General features: G+C 39.4%; 1 protein-coding gene across 1 annotated transcript in view; it reads right to left on the minus strand.

Annotated features, from left to right (window-relative positions):
* Nucleotides 1-20,862, minus strand: part of LOC143004535 (protein diaphanous homolog 3-like) — a 115,097-nt gene that overhangs the window by 67,512 nt on the left and 26,723 nt on the right. Inside the window, exons 12-19 of the mRNA XM_076155498.1 lie at nt 20,648-20,766; nt 20,284-20,400; nt 19,295-19,413; nt 19,145-19,209; nt 18,583-18,687; nt 16,642-16,965; nt 15,203-15,317; nt 3-98 (exon numbers count right to left, since the gene is read on the minus strand). Coding sequence (XP_076011613.1) covers nt 3-98; nt 15,203-15,317; nt 16,642-16,965; nt 18,583-18,687; nt 19,145-19,209; nt 19,295-19,413; nt 20,284-20,400; nt 20,648-20,766 — 1,060 coding nt within the window. The remainder of the gene's footprint in view (nt 1-2; nt 99-15,202; nt 15,318-16,641; nt 16,966-18,582; nt 18,688-19,144; nt 19,210-19,294; nt 19,414-20,283; nt 20,401-20,647; nt 20,767-20,862) is intronic.

The following is a 20,862-nucleotide window of genomic DNA, read 5'->3' on the forward strand; positions in this document are numbered from 1 at the left end:
ACAAAGATTCTGTGCAATCTTGGGATCAAGAACCTTGAGCTCTTTAATTCTCTTCTTTATGGATTTCTTATCCTCTAGATCCTCCTCTTCTCTTTTGGCTGATGAAGAAAGAAACAAGAGAATTAGAATTACCACATTGAAGCCACATGTGTGCATTTAGACACATACATGACCATACTGTATCGCTGACATTTACAGTATATACAGATTATACACACAATGTCTGGGGAATGAAAAGCGACATGATGAAATTTATCTTTACAGATGTATCTCTTTCTCTGGACAGGATCAAGAAATTGTTCACTATATCTACATGTTGCTGTTATAATAGAATGTTTCATATATTTTATAATATTAAACATGAGTTATTAAAACTATTTAGTCCGAACAAAAGGATTTTTTTTTCATAAACACAATGTCACACTGAATCAGGTTACAGGCATCAGTATATCTGTACTACAACCAAGGGAGCCAGGTGGGTGGTGGAGGACTGATGGTGCAGTTGGTGGTTAAAACGGACATCATGAGATCTGGATTCAAACAATAACTGAACTACACACACACGCGCACCCACACACCCACGCACCCACACAGACCTCCCAAGCCATGCTTACAAAGAGTTCATGGTTGGTTTTAATTATTTAAGACACCAGATTAAGAGAACAAAATGTGTATCCCAGGAGCATGCTTGGTAATTGTCTGGTGCTGTAATTATGGTGGAGGAGAGGAGAGAAGAGGAGAGAAGAGGAGAGGAGAGGAGAACCTGGCATGGGTTAGCACATGGGTTAAACCTGCGTAAAAAGGTGTTTCTCCTTCTACACTTGGTCTCCTTAAAGATTATGTGTTTAATTAAAAAGTGAGGAGGTGTGCTGGTAACTCAGAAAAATATTCTCAAATGTATACACACACACAAACACAAACACACACACACACACACACATATGTGCATGCACATGTGTGCACAGGGACCTACATGAACACAAATACACAAACGCACACATGCACAGTGCCATTCTTAGACTTACGTGGCTCCTCAGTAGGTTCATTCTCCTCACACTCTTTGAACGTGTGAGAGGCAACAATACAAAGGAAGACAACAGAAAATGTGTGGCATGGAAAAGGTAGAAAATAAACAGATAAAGAAATAAAAGCCCCTTATAGCGACTAATATGAAAAGACTGAGGAAAGGAAAGAGCAGTAGGTGTGAGATGATTTTTACACGATAACAGTTTATATCAGAAATGTTACCTAATTGCATTTATCTTACAGTTCGCCATTCACATAAAATATACATGTTTACCAAGTTTTTCACTTAATTCAAACATCCAGGAGCTCCATTACATGCAGTCTGTGATTTCATCAATTATGGGTTATTTTTAAAAACACGTTAATGTATCAGCAGCTTTGGAAAAAATGTTTTTTTCATCTAATCTTTGGACAAAGACAATACATACTACATGGTACACTTTCACAACAACCTTTCTTCGTTCCTTGAGCGGGACAGCGAACAGAGATTCTCATATTTATCCAATAATGTGACAATAGGAATGTCATTTTGAGTGTGATGCGATTGTGGATTTTTAAGCAATATAAGGAGTAAGTTTTGGAAAGCCTGTATTGATCTATTCCTCTCAACACATAGAGTCTCATTATAACACCAATACATTCTCTTACTTAGTCAGATACACACAGTATCAACATATTTGCTACCTTGTTTCAGTGCATATAAGCATACCTGGCTGGGTAATATAATCCATGAATCACTCTCACACAATACTGTGAGAGCTGCAAGCATCTTAATCATACCAGAGAAAGTGGAAAAACATAGGAAAAGGGCACACACATACTCACCCATATCCACACACAATTTCACACAGCAGCCTGAGGTGTTATCAGTTAAATCAGCTAATTAGATTGCCCCCTTCCAGTGTCCCCTTATCCCTTTTAGCCTTAAAACAGCTCTTCTTGAGGGAGGACTGCTTATTATACATTAGGCAATTAAAATGGCCTGCAGGGGGTCAGAGGTCACCAGTTAATCAATCAGAGGGGGCAACGAATGTTGTAGTTATCAGATTATTCTATCAGCAGGGAAGTAAGGGAGATAAGGATACACTGGTGAGTGCAGAGCAGCAAGGACTCTGCATCACATCACTAGTTCTCTCAAAAGTAGATGAGATGAGTTAATCCACACATGAACAGCAAGGGGGACAGCTTTTTTCTCTCAAGCATGTAGCTCTAACGAAGGTTGTTCCGTTTCAACTATTTTACAGTTAACACCAGCAGCTGAGACCTGGTACTACAGAAGAGGCAGGGGGTGAAGGAGACTTAACAAACCTTAGCTCGACAAAACCTTAACACGGCGATCAGGCTTAATCGGTATCACAATGCTGGTAATCAACTTGCTTAGTTAACTCCATGATCTCACTTCACTGTACACTGTTCTGAACTCACAACGTGCTACCTGTGTACCATTTTAGCACTTTTAATTAAGGCCTCTTAATGGTAGCCTGTGAGAAATCTCAGCTTGGTGAAAAGGTTGGACACAACACAGGATGTAAGCAGAGACGAATGACCAAGACAATGTTCCTTTGCTCCCAATGTAGCATTTACTCTGTAGAAGACAAAAATCTCTCTTGGTCCCGTCCCTGCAGGATCCCCTGGGCGTATCTTTCCGGGGTTTCTCCCTGTTAAGGGGCAACGTCTCCGCATAAAGAAGAAGTTTTGACAGTCAGTTGAGGATAAATAGCTAAAATGTTCAGTCTCAATCTCTTACTTGGAATAATTCTGCTGACTGGGTTTGATCCAATCTCTCACTTTTAAAGCTCTTGACAAAATATGACAATGTGTAACATTGCACATGCACACACACGCGCACACACTTGCAAAACAGAAAAAAAATCAGTTTGACTCAGTATCAGTGAATTGTGCCATCAAACCACTAAAGGGAATGCTGGATGAAATAAAACAGCTGGTAAAGAGCATGACTGATGCTGAACATGACAGGTAGGCTTTTGAGACATGGTAGTAACACCCAGATGCCTCCCACCCCACAAATGCTCCTCATCTACCACCTCCTCCCCTCCATCTCCCAAGCTCACCCACTCCAGTATTTCATCTTTTTAAGATGGGTTCCCAATCAGAGGAAACATCTTACTGGAACCGTCCTCTCTCTCTCTCTCTCGCGCGCACGCACACGCACAGACACAGACAGACAGACAGACACACACACACACACACAGTAGAGCAAATATCAAACGAAGAGAAGATACTGTGTTCTAGATTAATGGTTTGATAGCAGAAATTGGGGCAAATGCTAATATACTGATAAATAAAATAAACTGATTATTAATTAAAAAGATGAATGAATAATAATTAAACTGGGAGGTAAAAACCAAACAAATGGGAAATGCATTACTATTGGATAAATATAACATCAATATAACATTTAACTTAATCTACCAAGACAGTTAAATATAATGATAATAATATTTAGATCCTGGAATTTCTTCTTGTATATCTGCTAACATACAGATCCATTATTATTAGTTTATTTTTTTTCCAGGGACAATGCAGCGCACATTATTACACACATAGCCATCACAAATCAATGCATAACAGAGTATGTAGATGTGCTACATGAAAGGTTTCTAGCCAGATGGCTAATTTGCAACCCCAGTCCCTGGTCAGGCCTCTCTAAACAAAAAACATAACATGTAGTGGTCTAAAAAATTTATAAATTAAAAAAAAGTTGTTGTGTACGTGTGCATACACCTCTCTATACTCATAAAGACCAATATCAAACATCAAGGGTATAGTCTGAGTCAGACGACACCAAACCATACACATCAGAACAAACACAGCATACCGATATACAGTTTATATCAGTGGTAATTATATACAAAACCGAATATAATAATAGGATTTGCTTGCCAATACGGTAGGGCTCCACAGAATACAAAGACTAGTAAATCAGCTGAAGTGAGCGACTGCTAAACCGTGATCGCCATAATCAATGTGTATGACAAAATGTGAATGTGTGCCTTTCTTCTTCAATATTTGCTAGATTAACTCCCTTGCTTTATTAAAGAGATAACACCCACTTGAGCTAGCTTTCCCTTATAATGAGCCTTCCATTTTACGGCTGATATTGTGATAAGAACAGGTACAATCAGGAAGCATGCACATACAGTACATGTGGACACACACACACACACACACACACACACACACACACACACACACACACACACACACACACACACACACACACACACACACACACACACACACACACACACACACACACACACACACACACACACACACACACACACACACACACACACACACACACACACACACACACACACACACACACACACACACCAATGCACACAGAGGAAATGGGTGAGTGAGCAGCAGTCTTCAAAAGGGTAATTAAATCATGTGTTGCCCCCAATAGCCAATCAAAGGAGCCATGCAGGTAAAGTTTACATCACAGTTATTAGAGAGAGTTTCTCTGGCAGGGATAATTCCAAGCCTCACAATTTGATGTGCAAACACAGCACACATACACAACTGCCTGGAGCAAAATCCACGGCGAGATATCTGATGCGCAGGAGGGGGTCTGTAGACAGCATGTGAACAAATCCACCATCCTGACACATCTGTCAGCGCTACAGTCAACAGAAGGGAGATGAACAGTCAAAACAGCAGTGCGGCTTGACTGTTGACTTGACTGTATGTTTCTGAGAAGGGAAAAAAAACGAATCCAGCACGTCCAGCCGCAACCATGACCTGCCCCTGTCTTACCACCACCCTTTCCCCTGCGAATAATACTGACATCATGGTGTGTGAATGGTTTGTGTGCACATGTCTTATCCTCACCAAAGAAAGCTGTGGGTGCATGAGTACCAATGGGTGAGAGGGAGAGATCAGAGTAATGAAGTTAGGAGCTGTGTTGTGAGAGCCATAATCAAAGTGAACGATGCAGGGCCACCTCTCTCTGTGATCCAGAATAGATGACCCAGGGCCATAATTAGTGTGAGACTTTAATTCTGATAGCAGCAAATTAACAGACTTCATTACGCCCTCCTCCTCTTTCCCAGCTATATCAAGTTATTTTTCTAAATCTCAACCACTAAAATGACAGTGTGTCCCTCCTTCACATATCCTACCAGGAGACTGTGGGAGCATCAACATTCAAAAATAGAATTGCAAAAAAGAAATTAAATCATTGATGTGACATCAAAAGATACATAACAGAATAGCAACCTCTGTTAATAAGTGTTCACTTGCCTGTAGGGGTCATTTTAACTGTAATTCTTTTCTCAGTGGAGTACTGCCCTCTAAAGGAATCCTTGAGACCTCACAATGGCCTCACAAGCATGTCCCTGTGCGTGTGTGTCCCTGTGTGTGTGTGTGCCTGCGTGTGTAAAATGAATGTTTTCAGAGTATTCCGTCACATCAGGTATGAAACATTATTATCTCCATCTCATTTCACTATATGACAGCAAGAGCCTGATTTGAACAGTTGTTAAGCCCGCTGTAATGTTTCCCAAGTCACCCAATGGATTGATGACAGCATAAATCATTCATCTCTCAAGTCATTTGCCATTTTTACGCTTTTCTCCCTCTGTCCCTGCAAACATGTTGATCTCCACCTTCACCGACCCGACCCCCCCCCCCCCCAACCGGCACAAAACTAGGAGTGGATGAAAAATTACCATAGAAAAATAAGTCGAAAAGGCAAATATGTTTTTAACGAGTCAACCCATTACTTTGGTGAAATGAGAGCACAAAAACACAAATTGGGAATAAATTGAGGATGTGATATTTGAGATAGGAGGAAAAACGAGAAAGCATTGGAGGAGAAAGGGAACACAAGAAGAGGAGGATGTTAGAATAGAAAAAGTAGTGAAGGGCACACTTAGTACCAATGAGGACAGTGTGTGTATGTCTGCCAAACATGTGCTATGTGTTTCGTGGCCCAATAAAATGTCTAAATCATAGCCTTGCAATAGCTAGCTTATGCCCTTTTAAGCTCAATGGTGTTGTATTTTTGGAAAACCTGAGGACACATATAAAAAGAGGACGTAAGGACAAAAAAAACATCTTTTCATCCGGATCCCAGTGTGTGTATGTTATCAGCCTTTCAACAATGGTGAATAGAGCCTTTAATGATTATGCATTTGATGAGCTCTCTCATAATGGCATGAATTTTCTGCGGCCACATGAAAAGTCATTATACAACTAATGGTCTACTTCAAAATGTCACAGCAAAAGGATAAAGACTGTGAACAAGAGAGTAAGAGAGTAGCAGGATGGACAGTCCATCTGATGTAAATGGATTGGATGGATTTGGTGAAGGAGAGTAACACTAACTGTCAAACAGCATGTGATGGACATCCTGCTGCTATCCTGGGATGATGTAACCCATAAAATCTCACTATCCAAAGTCAGCCCTCCTCTTAAATAACAGAACAATGCTGCTGGTGTTGGCATTTCACCAAAACATTACGTATATTATGAATAGATTTTTTTTTTTAACTTTAATTCGTGCATCCTCAAAACCAGGACCTCTTGTACTAATTTGGGAACAGTAACGAAATGCATGTTTCCTCAACTATAGTTGGAAGGAAATTTGTATCACAGTCAGTGTAGGACACAATAATTAATAAATATAATAAATAACAAACCTGGTTTTCATGTGGAATTGAACAATTTCGACAATGACAAGACAATTCTTTCAAATATATATATTTGCATTTTGGATAAGAGATGAAGTAGGGACGGTGCTGCTGTGTTGAGGCTGAGTTGGTTTTGGCAACTGGTCACTGACATTTCTGACCGTATATTTTGACTACAAGTCGAAAAATACTACCTGAAATACTGAAATACTTTGTCCAGGCATTTCATTTCAAAATGACCACCTACTAGTGGCTTTTGTTTATCCTTTTATCCCCACCTCATTTTGTCCTTAATCTCTTCATAATTCCTTGACCCATTTTGTTTCCCTATAAATCCACACAGGAAACTTCAAAACATGTTTAGAGCAAAGAAAACGACTTGTATTCTAGAAATACAATAACCTTAAAATCAGTATGACTTCAAGTAGTTTCAATGTAGAAACAGTCTGAAAGTGTACTAGGGTACAGGATTTAAATAACCTTAATTGTATTTTAGAGCACAACGTCATTCATGGTTTGACAAGCTGTCAGCTCTGACCGTAGTTTTTACCTCCGTATGGGATACCCCTTTCGTCTGATGCAGTCCTAAAGCAAACTATCCACCGCAGTATGTATTCCTCACACGCACACACTCTACCACTTAGATCTAGTAGTTCACAAGTTTGCTCGTGCAGACTATCGGTCAAAACTATCCAAATATACTTCTTTCCTACATGGTTATGATCGTGTGAAAATGGGTGTGTAATTATCTGCTGCAGTATACTGTATGTCAGAGGGGAGAGAGCCTTTGCAAAACTCTTTTCATAAGAGTCCACTGATCTGGAGCGAATCTGTTCTCTCCATTGAGTCTTAATGCTGAGGCAAGAACTACATAAATACAAGGAAAATTAGTACTTAAACATACAGCACAGATTATCAGTAATCAGATAAAGGCAATAATAGCTTTCCAGCAAGTTCATGATTCGAACCATTTGTCTTTTCATATTTGATTTTATTTTCATTTTGGATGCTCTTTGTAGAAGTATTTTACTGTAATCAAGTTGCATGGCTAATTATAGATGTAGCGCTTTACCTGTGGCAAACACTGTGAAAACAAATTAGCACGTTTTATCCTTGAGAAAAGTGCTATGGCAATTTTCTTGTTTTTTGACTAGTTTAACCTCTCTGCATCAGGCAACTTCACTCTACTACTACAATATTATCCTAGGGCTGTCACCATCTTTTTACACCTCATCTATTTATCTTAATGAGTTAGATACTGGCTGCGTTTATATTGAGGCACAGAAAAAAACAGAAAAAAACACCTGATTTATATTGAATCATAGGATAAGATACTCAAAAACCCACTTGCCACAATTATCTGCTCACTGATTCTTGCTTCTCTTAACATTTCTATGCAATGTGCAAGTCTTCCTGTCCTTCCCTGCACTAATAGTTCAGCCTGGATGAGGGACCAGGACCTTTGGCAAAAAAAATGTCAACCGAGCCAATACTTGCATACAGCCACCAATCAGCATCCAGCTTGTCTCCTCCAAGGTCAATTTCACAAAGTTTGCCAGGAACTTAGGTGTCACAATTGATAATCGTCAGTGAAGACGTTGCTTTAGTCCCCGAGTCAAGCAGATTTGTCCTGTACAACATCAGGAAAATCAGACTCTACCCGAGTACCTAGCTGAGTTTGCAGCACAGCTCCTGTCTTACTAGCGGGACTACCAGCATGTGCATTCAATCCATAACAAACTATCTAGAATGTGGCAGGTCTTCTGGTCAAACAGCACACGTCAATCAGCTGCTCATATCCCTCCTTTCACTACCCGTCACTGCCCACATGCTTGATGCCAACTAACAAAGCAGCATCCAATATGACACCCACTAATCTGAATTCCCTCATTTAGGTTTAGGCTCTGTTATGCTCACTCCACTCTACCAATAAACAGTGCATGGTGCCACCATCATGATGCAGCCCTTCATCCCTAGCCAGACACTTCTACTTTGTGGTCATAAATTGGTAGAATAACTTAAACCAAACTTGTTTTCTTACCCAAATCTTTTGTAAAAACCTTCATAAATGAATGTTGTATTTGTTGACTGAATGAATGATGCATCTCGGTGTTAAAGAGCATACTATAAGGTGCCCAGTGTGGTTTTTAACAATCACCAGAGCAAAGGTTATAATCAGTGCTGCAACCAAGTGGTATGGCGGTATGCAAGTGCACCCTTATAAAGGAAAAAGCGCACCAGGCCCCTGTTTGGGAGGGAGGGAGGCACAATTAATTTACTTTTGATTTTTACTTGATACTTGAAGACTTGCATTCTCATGTTATCGTACTATGTATCATCTTGCTGGTTATTAGCAGATGCCTGTATCCCGGGGAAACTGATTATGTGAACTTTGAGGGTTCCATTTAATTGGATGTTGTCTATTAGCAGAGAAGAAGCCGCCGGAAAGGGCAGCTCTCTTTACGTAGTTGCTCATTTTCCCAGCAATTTGGCTATGAATTTCTCTCTGACCTGTCATGATAAACAGAGAGAGATAGGAGAGGAGAACTGGTTTATTCGAGAGGTCAATTAAGATACCACGACTTGGACCACTTCTTGGGCGTTTCTACCTTCTCTTGCCGTCCATCCCGTAACATCTTCCCCTGATATTTCACCCCCTTCCCCAATGACTTAAATAAGGTCTCTTAAATAATCACACGCAAACCCTAAACAAATAAGGCAGAAAGGCTTGGACCATTCCTCAATTGTATCTGCTAGTGTACATTAACATTAAGTGAGAGACAACCACCACAACAAATGAAGAAAATGAGAAGAATGGATGAGACAAAGGTATCCTGTCTTGGCATAGGTTCCACATGTCTTTCAATTCCAACAAAACATTCTTTGATTTCCTCTTTGTCTTTTTAACGCCCACAGGAAAGCCCTGTCATACACATTTTGTATCCAACTATTGTTACTTATTAGTTCCAAGAGCTTCTCCAGAGGCTACATTCAAAATCTTAGGAACTGCTCATGCTCAAGTCACGAGTTGTCAGCATTCTCTCTAGGCCACCACTCACTAGACTACACATCACTTTTTGCTAATTTGTTTTTTGTATTTATTATTTCCCTCAAGAAAGAAAGAGAACTGTGTGAGAAGTCACAGTACATGCAGTCTCAAACTCACCCTTGGTTTCTAAAAGGTAGTGAATAGAAATTACACAGCTCTCAAAAGGATATACTGTGACAGTGACAATACAACCGTTCGTGATACCATTTGCAAAAAACAAGATTAGGCTCTTGAACTACAGCGTCAGATGGAATGTGATGGAAAAGTGTTCCTAGAAAAAACAATCACATGGATTATAAGGATTCTTCCTCCCTCCATAGGAGGAGCCCGGGATTAAACCAGGAACCTCCCAATCTCAAAACTAGACTTAACCTTCCTGAGCTGCTGGTTACACCCTTTCAATGGTATGTGTGCTCAATTTTCCTAAAATGCATCTCCAAATCAGAATCTGATAAAGCTACAGCAGCAAAACTTCGGATCTATTTTGAATTACTTTCCATACCAGTTTTTTTTTTTGCAAATACTCCTACAGTTTTGTTTAAAATCCGCTGGACAAAACGTATGCGTATTATGGTTGATATATCTGCAGGCACATTCTTAAACAATCACTGATGTCTAGATTGAATTAGGTAACAGTTTAAAATAAGTTAATAAGGAAACAGAAAAGCAAGTACAAACCTTTGGCGTCTGTTCCAGTGAAATCAGCAACCAATCCGATCCAATGCATTATGCAGACATTAAGCAGCCAAGCAGAGGAGGACAGAGCAGAATGAGGAAACAGGCAGAGAGGAAGAGAGACAGAAGAGAAGCTGGTTAGTGATGTTTGAAGCAGGCATCATTAACTTGGTTTTAGGCATTGTACTGCCAGCAGAAAACACAGAAAAAAGTATGGCACAGCATACAAAGTGATTCACCAGTACTACTAAGAGCATAAGGTATTTGTACTCAGCCTATGACACAGAAACCACAAAATCTGCAAACGAAAAGCCCTATGATGGCAAAGCAACATATTACAGCCCAGAGTTCAGAGGCAGACATTGTTACATCATTGGCTGGGCTTAATTCATAATAATATTTTCATTAGGCCATTTGGTCTTCAAGGCAACAACTGATAAAATAAATGTTGTATTGACAACTGTTGGGTAACTTGTATGTAAGTGTAAAAGTTATAATATCTATGTTTATGAGGAAAATATGAGATACAATCTCTGCAAAAAAAAACAACCCTCCAGTGCATTTAATGGCAACGTGATAACATCACAGGAAACCAATTTGAAGAAATAGGACTGTATGACTGGAATTGCAATAGCATGAACTGACCAGACCCTCACAAGCAGAGCAGAAAGAAAAGGGACAGAGAAAAATAAAGTGGGCTGAAATGACAGTACAGGGGGTAAAAGTAATTTATTAGTTAAGCCAGTAGATATTAAGGACAAATGGACCCATTGTCAGTTTGGTATTAAAGACCCAAAGATCAAATTATTTGCAACAAGGACTTTTTCATCGATATGTTTGTGTAAAAGGCAGGCTCCTAAGAAAATAAAACCTGGATGTGGTCCATGGACACACGAATAAACATCCTGCCCATCATGGTCCTGATGTTTGTTTTCATAGAATATGACCTGAGGCCTATTCTTGGTACATGAATTAATGAGATAGCAGGATTTGATTTGATTTGCATGAGCTCAGATCTCTCAGTTCTTCGACGCACTTCCACAACACCAGTAGGCTTATTCAACACAATCAGGATTAAATCACAACTTGAGACACACACAGTACTCTCAACTCAGATTCAGCCATGTCCGCTCCCTTCAAAAAAAAAAAAACTCAACCAATCGACATTGATTAAATCTATTACACAACTGCCAAGTTCCCATGGTATGTTCCAAAACTAATTTTTACTTCTGCTTTCTTCCCATTTGCTTTACAATAATTAATGACAAAATAAATAAAAAATAAGCAAATGTCAACTAATTGCTCAGCATTGCCTATTACTAAGATTGATTTTGAAGTTAGGGGAAGTAAGGTATATCCGATATTTGACTCACCTTCTCTAATGAAGTTCTCACATGCAGTTGAAGAACCTAAATATTCAGCTGGGTGTCAGCACAATTAGGATATCCAATACTAATTCAATTGATCTTGTATTTCTTAAGCCAAGTATATAACCCCCTAGTCAGAATGATATAATGGATTTGATTGGCTGTTCAAACTTCCAGTCTGAAACCCGTAGATGTACAATTTGGGGGTGGCTCCCTCCACGAAACACACACAAATAGTAAATGATAAAGAATCAAAGAAACAATATCTCTCTCTATCGCTATCCCTCCCTCAAAAGCACTAATGAGCTTGCACACCCAATTCGGCATTTGGTTGTAGATGGACTGGGTGTCATAATTATCAACAAAGGAAAAATGCCCTCCCCTTAATAAGAGACGAGATAGGAAATCAACATCTTCCTGAGGCAATGTACAACAATCCCATTTGACCGCCACCATTGATTTACTGTAGCAGGTCACAATTAGACTTGATATATATACGCTGTCTTCTATTCTCCTGCAGCATGTGTACTTTTTCTGCCACCGCTGCTACGATTGTGTGAGTTTGTTTGTGTGTACAGAATATAAGTATATGCTGGTCACCCCTGCTGTGAAATACTACATATCACACAACCAGTGCATTCACTTTGATGCAACACCCAGATAAATTTCTCCTACACAAGTAGATTTTCTTTTGCCTTGTGTATTATGTGCATATTGTTTTGCACAGTTTTCCCAACCATTCCATGACTTAGACACACCGCCTAACACTTGTTTTCTCATCGCCTAAACCAAAGAGCTTTTCAGTAGCTTTTCTGTTATTTAAGGATGCTATATTTACCATTTTCTTCTTTAACATATTTTATTCAAAGATCAACTTTTTCCCTCTTCATTCTCAGTCTGTCCCTGAGGGTTAAAATAAATTAATCTGTCATCAGTGGCTGACCTGTTACATTACAGTTTCAAGTCCATTGAAGGCGTTGTGTAAGTGTCACATTATTAGTTATACAAACTGGGCTTCACTCCCTGAGCCAGAAAATCCCTGTAATAGGCCTCTAACAAGGACCCAGATGTTTCAATAGTAAAGAAAGACCAAGTCTTTAGTGGGTTGCCTGCCTGACAAAAAACCCACCATGCATATTTAAAGTCAAATCTGGACAAATGCTGTGGGCAAAGGCAGACATACTTGTCTAGAAATTTGGCAACAAAAATATTTAATCAGACTTTCATGACATGACTTCTCTTTATGCTTATTTATAAAAGGGCTCTCATAAAAGGGCGATTCACTTCAGAGGATCTTGCATCTATTATTCTATATTTTATGATTCTATGTGAAGCACCCTAAGCAATTCATACCAAATGTACCCCTTAATTGTGCTTGGTAATACAGGCTCTGCCGTCAGGCTTTGAAACTGGTAAGCAGGTAAAAAATCTCACTGAGAATAGAACAAAGAAGAAACGAAAAGAATATCACAATTTTTTATAAAACTAAAATAATGACCTCTTCTCTGAGTTACGTCATGACATTTCTGGTTGAATCTGTAGTTCAGACCTTCTTTTATCAGACAAAATAAACAAAATGGCATTGTATAATTATCATTATTATTATTTAGACTTAATTAAGTTGCAGAATAGAGTACTAGACTAAACATTGTTCCCTATGCATAAGGCATGCATCTTATTTTACCATCATTTTTTCTTTTTCCTGTCCAGGGTTGTACATGTGTTGTGGTGTTGAATATTTTGTATCCCATGTATATGTTTTTGGAAAAGGTTTATCTCTAATGTCTATCTCCATCTAAAGTCAGCGGGTTTTGTTCTCCCACAGTTTTGATTCCCAATACTGCTAAAGAGCCTCAATCAGCGGGAAAGAATCTAAGGGCTGCTTCATGGAATGTAAATTAATATTTAATGACAAAAACTGAGTGAATACCATGTCCTTTTTAATGTTTAATGCTGATCCAGATGCTGTTACTCTTTAGTGAGATGAAGCATGATGCGACAAGGCCTGTGTTATTAAGACGACAAGACCACATGCACATGTTCACACACGTACAGTACATCCACTGGCACACACAGTGGTAGCAACCAGGCCCATCAGCTAATCCCACAAGACACATTGCAGCCTCAAATGAGACCAGGAGAGACCGCAAGAAAAAAATCCTGAAACCAAATGGAAGATTTGATGTAGGTGCCCTACATAGAGGAATGTTTCATAATGTTCATCCCAAATGTAAAATACATTCCTGATGAAGGGTAAAAATCCAAGGCAAAAAAAAGAAAGAAGGTAAAATTAAAACTTGTGTAGGCTCTGGGTCATTACTCTTACAGAAGAATCTGATTGTCTGGTGAAGGACATCTTCATCTGTCCCGAGACGCCCGCTTAACTGTCTGCCTACCTGTTTGACATTTAGATCTGCCTCCATTATTCAACACCTCGTCGGGAAAGAACAAGGGTGGACTGGTGTGTAGGAGAGGGGTCCTCGAGAGAGGTGGCATAGAGTTGTGACAGGTAGATAATACCTGGATGAATTATTCAAATTGGCGTAAGCTAGCTGAGTCGGTGACAAGGCAACAAGAGCGAAAACACAAGACATGTGAATAAATCATCAGAGAAGGGACTAATAGACCAAGCACAGGCGAGGACAAGACTGATAACATCTCTTGCTACCTCTTAATCAGGCCAACAACCTCATACAAAAATATTCCACAGCATGTCAACCATGCAAATGTGTATCCCTGTAACTGCATGATGTCTGATCATGTAGCATTACCACCAGAAACACTGATTGCCAAGCATATTAAGGACCACACTAATTCCATTAAGGATGAAAAATTGCAGAACTAATGACTGAGATACATGAAAGATACAATTATCTTACTGAACTGTGCTGGTATGTGTTGTATGTTATGGCATGTTAGTGACCTCAATAAACCTGCCCAATAGGTAAGAACAGCAGATTTGGCATTTGTTATACATGATATTGATGAAAGACTTTAAAATTATCCTATGTAATCCTGGAACCTAAAAAATCTAATATGAACCTAATAAATGAATTATCTCTTTTGTTATGCACACTGTTCTCAGAAAGTGAGAAAAAGCAATCTAGCCACTTCATAATTTACATTTGCCTCCGTTTATCTTCTCACGTAAAGCCTCCTCAATTAAATCAAATAGAATCACTCTATCTATTTTCTCCAAGACAACACTAAGAATGAGAGCCAAGTTAACCTAAATCAATCCAGCAAGTAAGCATTGGGAGAGTGATGGCATTGGGAAGTAGTGGTTAGAAACATGCTCCAAAATCTGTATGTGGAGATCAATAAATCAATTTCAGGTGTTTAGAGAATCCCAGACTGGCAGAGGGGCAGCTTGTTAAGCACACTTGAATGATAGAGTAAGGTAGAAGTAATGCGACTCTAACCTGTTCTTTGTGAACCAAAGGTGAGAGCAATTTTGGTGAGCAACTCTGGTTTTGCATATCGATCCTCATCAGCCAGCACCCAGAAACAGCTTTCTGACATCTCCTGAGGACGGATCTGAAAACACGTGTTCAGTTTAGCACATTTAATTAACACCAATTATTCATTCAGACGCACACTGGCCTTTACATAGCACCTCTAATCATTTATTTTGTATTCACAGGACTGAGCAAATTATGGAAGTGTTGATAAAAAAAAAACATGTAGCATTTTAATCATCTTTGTCAAATGTCAAAATCAAATGATATTAGAGCTAAAACTAAAGACACTTTTAAAAGGGTCTTGCAGCACAATAGGCTTGTCTATTCCCATGACTCCATTAACAAGTTGCATGGGTTTATTTTGATGGGCAAACCCAAGTAAAATTGTTTCTTCATTCACCTATTTAGCCTGCATTCCCTTTAATTCCAACCATGCTCCTTTGTCACACAAATCTACAAATCTGTATGTTGTACACAGAGTATCTGTGCAAGATGGGCATGGGAAACATTGCAAGCAGACTTGACAAACGATAAGTGAAATTTGACCCAAGGGACAAAAAATGATAATTCATGTGTGATACTATGTTCTCATGTGCCTGAGGTCAGAAACCCTTGGCAGGTCAAACAAACGTGATTGTTTCTAAAGGTGCTAGAGGGGAATGCCAAGTCAATAATGAACTCATATTTGAAGAATAGTAGGATGCCCGTATTGATAAGCTGTATCAACAGGCTCCATTGTTATCTTTAGTGGTCAAAATCTGGTTTATTCATCTTAATGAATCTTTAAACACAGCTGAGCCACTCAACAAGTGTTCAACCTTAACACTTGATAACGCTTTAAATAACCTTTGTCCCAAATATAACCAGAATTGAGAATTTACTGCAGCTATGCCATAAGACATCCACACAAAAGGTACATTTAATATGTCAAACATATGGTTTAGATTGTTGTACCAATGTACAGATGATGATAAATAATTAATTACCTCACAGACTAATATCACTTGAATTAATCAGACTCTGCATAGGTTGAGCAACATCTGCAGAGAAAACCGAGGGTGTTTTGGCTATACCATCTGATCATCTGTTATTATTTTCAATGTCTTGGCAAAGACGAATAGGACGTTGTTTTGTAAAGTCTTAACATCTGCAATGTTCAGGTGCTGCCAATAAACATCAGGAGTAAAGTTACAAGTGAAGGAGTGAAAAGCACATGCCCTAAATTTTCAGTTTCAGGTCTTTAAACTGGTTGCTACACAAAATATAAAATTTGCATATGCTAGAGATAATTCTTCAATTCAGGTAAAATAAATGTCTGTTAATCAATGCACTGAAGCAGATTTGTAATACTGTAAGTAATACTGAAAAGCATGTTCAAAAGAGGCTGGACATAAGCTTACCTTGGACCAGTTGAGGCGCTTCATTGAGGTCTCCAGCTTGAATTCCTTCTTAGCCCTGATGCCATAAGGCAGTGCATGATGGGTGGGTGAACCGAGACAACTAAAACCTAGAGGGGGAGGAGGAGGGGCACCAAATGGAGGAGGAACACCTGGTGGTGGTGGTGGAGGTGGAGGTGGAGGTGGACAACCAGGTAAGGGAGGTGGTGGTGGGGGAGCTGGCATTCCAAGCCCTAGGGGAGGAGGTGAAGGTCCAGAGGGGATGGCTGAGGAACAAATATTCTGTCCATTGTGAGCTGAAGGTAAACCAATAGGAGCAGCTCCAAACTGAGAGGGCAGAGAGAAGGAAAAAACGGATTATTATGCCACATTCTTAGTAACTAGGCTCTCCAGACTGGACAAGTAGTGCATCAATCACTAGTGTCTACAAGAAGTAGCCTAAAAGCTAAAGAACTATGCTTATTGCCTGCCTGTGACAAATATTCAGCTTGAGCTGAACCGAATAGACTCTGGTTGCAGTGGTTGCACTGGGCATCTAACACCACGCACCAAACTGCGTAAATGCGGAGCAGGACATACCGTGAAAAGAGTATTGCTGCTAGCCACGCCTACATCAGATGAAAATATTATAAATGACTTCAAGTGAAGTCACAAGTCAAAGAAAAACTAAAGAGAAACATGAAAGGACACATAAAGCATCTCCAAAGTATGCTTTCCTGCCCTTTACCATTGTGCTGTGGATAGAGGAGATGTGTTCTGTCAACCATCCACCAGAGGCCAAATGCCCATAAACGGTGCCGGTCCAGAACATTCGTGGAATCATTTGTTTTTTTCCAAAGCTAAAAATCAAATGTTATATCCAAGGCAACAAAGCTTGGTAAATTGTATCATACAGAGCAAATGGCTTATTGATCCATGCACCAGTTTTAGATTAAAGACACACACAAAAGGTCAGCCCTGGGCACTTTCTGCCAATGCCTCTAGAGGGACGAACACCTTTGCTGAATTAACAAGCGTGTGTGTGTGTTTTAGTGAGAGTTAGAATGAGAGAAAGAAAAACACGGAGAAAAGGTGTGTGTATATGTGTGTGTCCACTGTGGCTAAACGTATCGCAGTCATTTCAGGGAAAGGTACTATTTGAGTATTCCTTCTGTGTTTGCTCTCCCAAATTGAAAAATTATCAGGAAAATAAAATGGAAGTTCTCTTCCCTTCTCTGAGTGTGTAGTTATCTTGCTGTGGCAACGCATAGCACTCTCTGGAGTGGTGGGGGTTTGAAGAGAGGCCCATTGGTGAAGTTTAAGGGGGTTGTCAGAATAAATTGCTTTTAGAACAATTTCCTCTTGTGGGATAGAGATCAGAGAATTAGAAGTGACCAACATGGGGGACTGGTCATGGTTCTCATTAGATTTGGTGTCAGCTGGGTACGAGAGCAGCCTCAACGTCAAACTAGACTGCAGGCTTCAGTGGTTAAAGTCAAGTGTCTGCGTAGATTTAACAGTTTTGTTGAGTAATAACATAGAGGGCTGAAGCCTAGTCTTAGCCTAAAATGCCCCTTTGAGCTGTCTTAATGTAAAACAGACTTGTTGTGTACAATAGTCCTAGGATGAACTTGTTCTGGAGTAAGCAAAACTGATTGCAAGCAGGAGGATCAGATATTCTCTAAGGACTACATGGAATTTTAAATCTTCTAAGTAGGCAGGTTTAATCTCTGCTTAAAACTGGTTGGGCCTTGCTTATTTGGAATATATGAGAGAACACCAACTGGCCAGTCAGATCAACAAGTGTCCATTATATGACTGCTAATGCTAAGGAAACGCACTGGTATTTTTCTAAGAATTCCAAAGGAAAATGATATTGAAAACCAAACATATAACTTTTACTCTACATTTGAAGAACACTACAGATAAAAGAAGATAGTGAAGTAGGCTATCTTGCTTAATTACCTGGGTCCTGAAGGCCTGGAGTTCTGCTTGCAGATCAGTTATTTTCTCTTCACTCTTCACCAGCTGAGATTGGGCCTCCTGTCTGCTTAGAAACTCCTCATCAAACTAAAGAGTGAGACATATCCAAGTTAATCACAAAATAAATCACATCAAAATCACACAAGTATTATTCATTTAATACTGTAGTTGTAGCCAGTCGCCAGTTCCTTTCATCAGGTGTGTGAGTGACAAAACTTCTCTGAGCTCTGTGCATTGAACACCCTTTGTGAAAAGTGAAATCACTGGTGAAATGTAGCTCCCTTAACAGGAAATGATGACCCTTTTCTTTAAACTGGGACCAGATGAGTTCCACATTTAGTGTTGCCACTATCACAGGCATATTACTGAAATAACTCCTACGCCATACTAAAATCATTCACAGACAAGTACAAGTAAAAACTCATACAAATAGTTTGATGATAAGGGAGGATAATGCTCTCATGAGTACAAATGTTCAAGAATTGGTCTCAAACACAGTATCATTTGGGTCCCAGCAAAGAGGTGGTATTTTGTGGATACTTACCTTTTGTGCCAGTTCTGAAGCACTTTGTTCACACTCATCAAGCCGAGCTTTGTCTACACAGACCTCTGAAAACATAAGATAAAATGAAAAACTCCATAAGTAATGGTTAAATGTCTGGGTTCTAAAAGTGCTGCAAAGCGTGCAACTTGCCTATGAGGTGGCTGAGGTCCACATCTAGACGCTTGCGGTAACTGAAGTCGGGGTCAGTGCCACTGCGGTGAAGGACAATCTGAGAAACACACTCTTCAATGATCTTAAAGTACTGAGGCCTGACAGTGAGGTAAGAGACACAAGAGAGAGAGGGTCACAGGGGCGTGGGTGAGAAAACGTATGGGTAGTCATTTCGCTTCTAGGAGACCCAAACTGTGTAGACGATTGTAAAAATGAGTTAATATGCAATGATGCACAATGTGTGCTAGCAGACAATTAAAAACAATTTCTTACAAGGATGCAATTTACAATAACATAACCACTCTGCGAGGAAAATTAACATGTAAACTGCTGTCACCAATGCAGATATAGAAAAATTTAGCCAGTATCACATAGTTTAGAAAAAAAATGTAAAGGGTCGGTAATACATTTCATATTCTTCAGATTAGAGCCCCGTCTTTTGATCAATCTGAGGTTTAACTGGCATCCAGCTGTGAGTGAAGTTACATAAAACAAGCCTTTGAAAAGTACCATTAAAAGGAGATGAGTAGTACTCTGGAGCTATGGTTACTGTGGTTGGCGATAGAGATGAAAGACACAGCATTCTCTTTGTTAGCTAATGTCATTGAGAAGGTTTGCACAAGAAAGAGTCAGACTTCCACAAAAAACCTGGGTTCCTCACTAGTATACAGCATTACAAGTGTTCAGAATGTGCTAGACCCTATATTTGGGCAAAATCTTTAATTAATTAATAAACTGCTTTAAACCGATAGCCGTAAGCATATTTATTACTTTAAATGATGAAAATGAGTTTCAGTATATCAATTTAATTTTGCAGAAGATGCAATTAGCAGATGTGTGGGGTGGGGGGGTATCAGAGTAATTAAGGGAAATAATTACAACTTAACCACTGCATTCTTTATTACACATAATATAATTTCAAAGCAAATAATTATGTTCAATGTTCAATGAAGTAATGCCGAGTATACCTGATCAAGTAGTCATTGCGTATAAGCATCAGGTGCTGAAGGATAGACAGGAAATAGGGTTCTGCACTGCTGTCCTTCACTGTGCTCTGCACCACACTGAACACATCCCCCACATCAGTGCAGCAAGTCAAGGACTCATAAGTAAATGGAGAAAAAAAGAATTGCACACGACAGAAGACACTGAAATTCAGAGGGAATGGAAGATGCAATTATCTTTTTGTTTTCTTCGGATCTGTTTTGAAGAATAAATGACCTTTGCTGGCTGCCAAGACCATTTCCTGAGCATGACATAGATATAGGAGTGAAAGTGCGTCTGAATCAGAGATTTACACAATGTTTAATTCTGTAATGATGACAAGGATATTCCAGTTCACTCCTGATGTCTTCCAGCCTGTGAGAGAACTCCATCATGTCCTCCTCTTTATTCTCCTCAAACACCTTCAGCTGAATGTCAAGGGCATCATTCCTTGTGGCTGTCAGTTGCTACAGAAGGATTAAAATAAAGAGAAGATAAAAAGTTTAAATGAAAGAAAGTAAGGCAAAGAAGAAAAAGCCTCCGGGTAAGAACTATTGAGAATG

The sequence above is a fragment of the Genypterus blacodes genome, unplaced genomic scaffold (assembly GCF_046128005.1).
Source record: "Genypterus blacodes isolate CSIRO-AG114 ecotype Tasmania unplaced genomic scaffold, CSIRO-AGI_Gbla_v1 ptg000067l_1, whole genome shotgun sequence".
Classification (NCBI taxonomy): domain Eukaryota; kingdom Metazoa; phylum Chordata; class Actinopteri; order Ophidiiformes; family Ophidiidae; genus Genypterus; species Genypterus blacodes.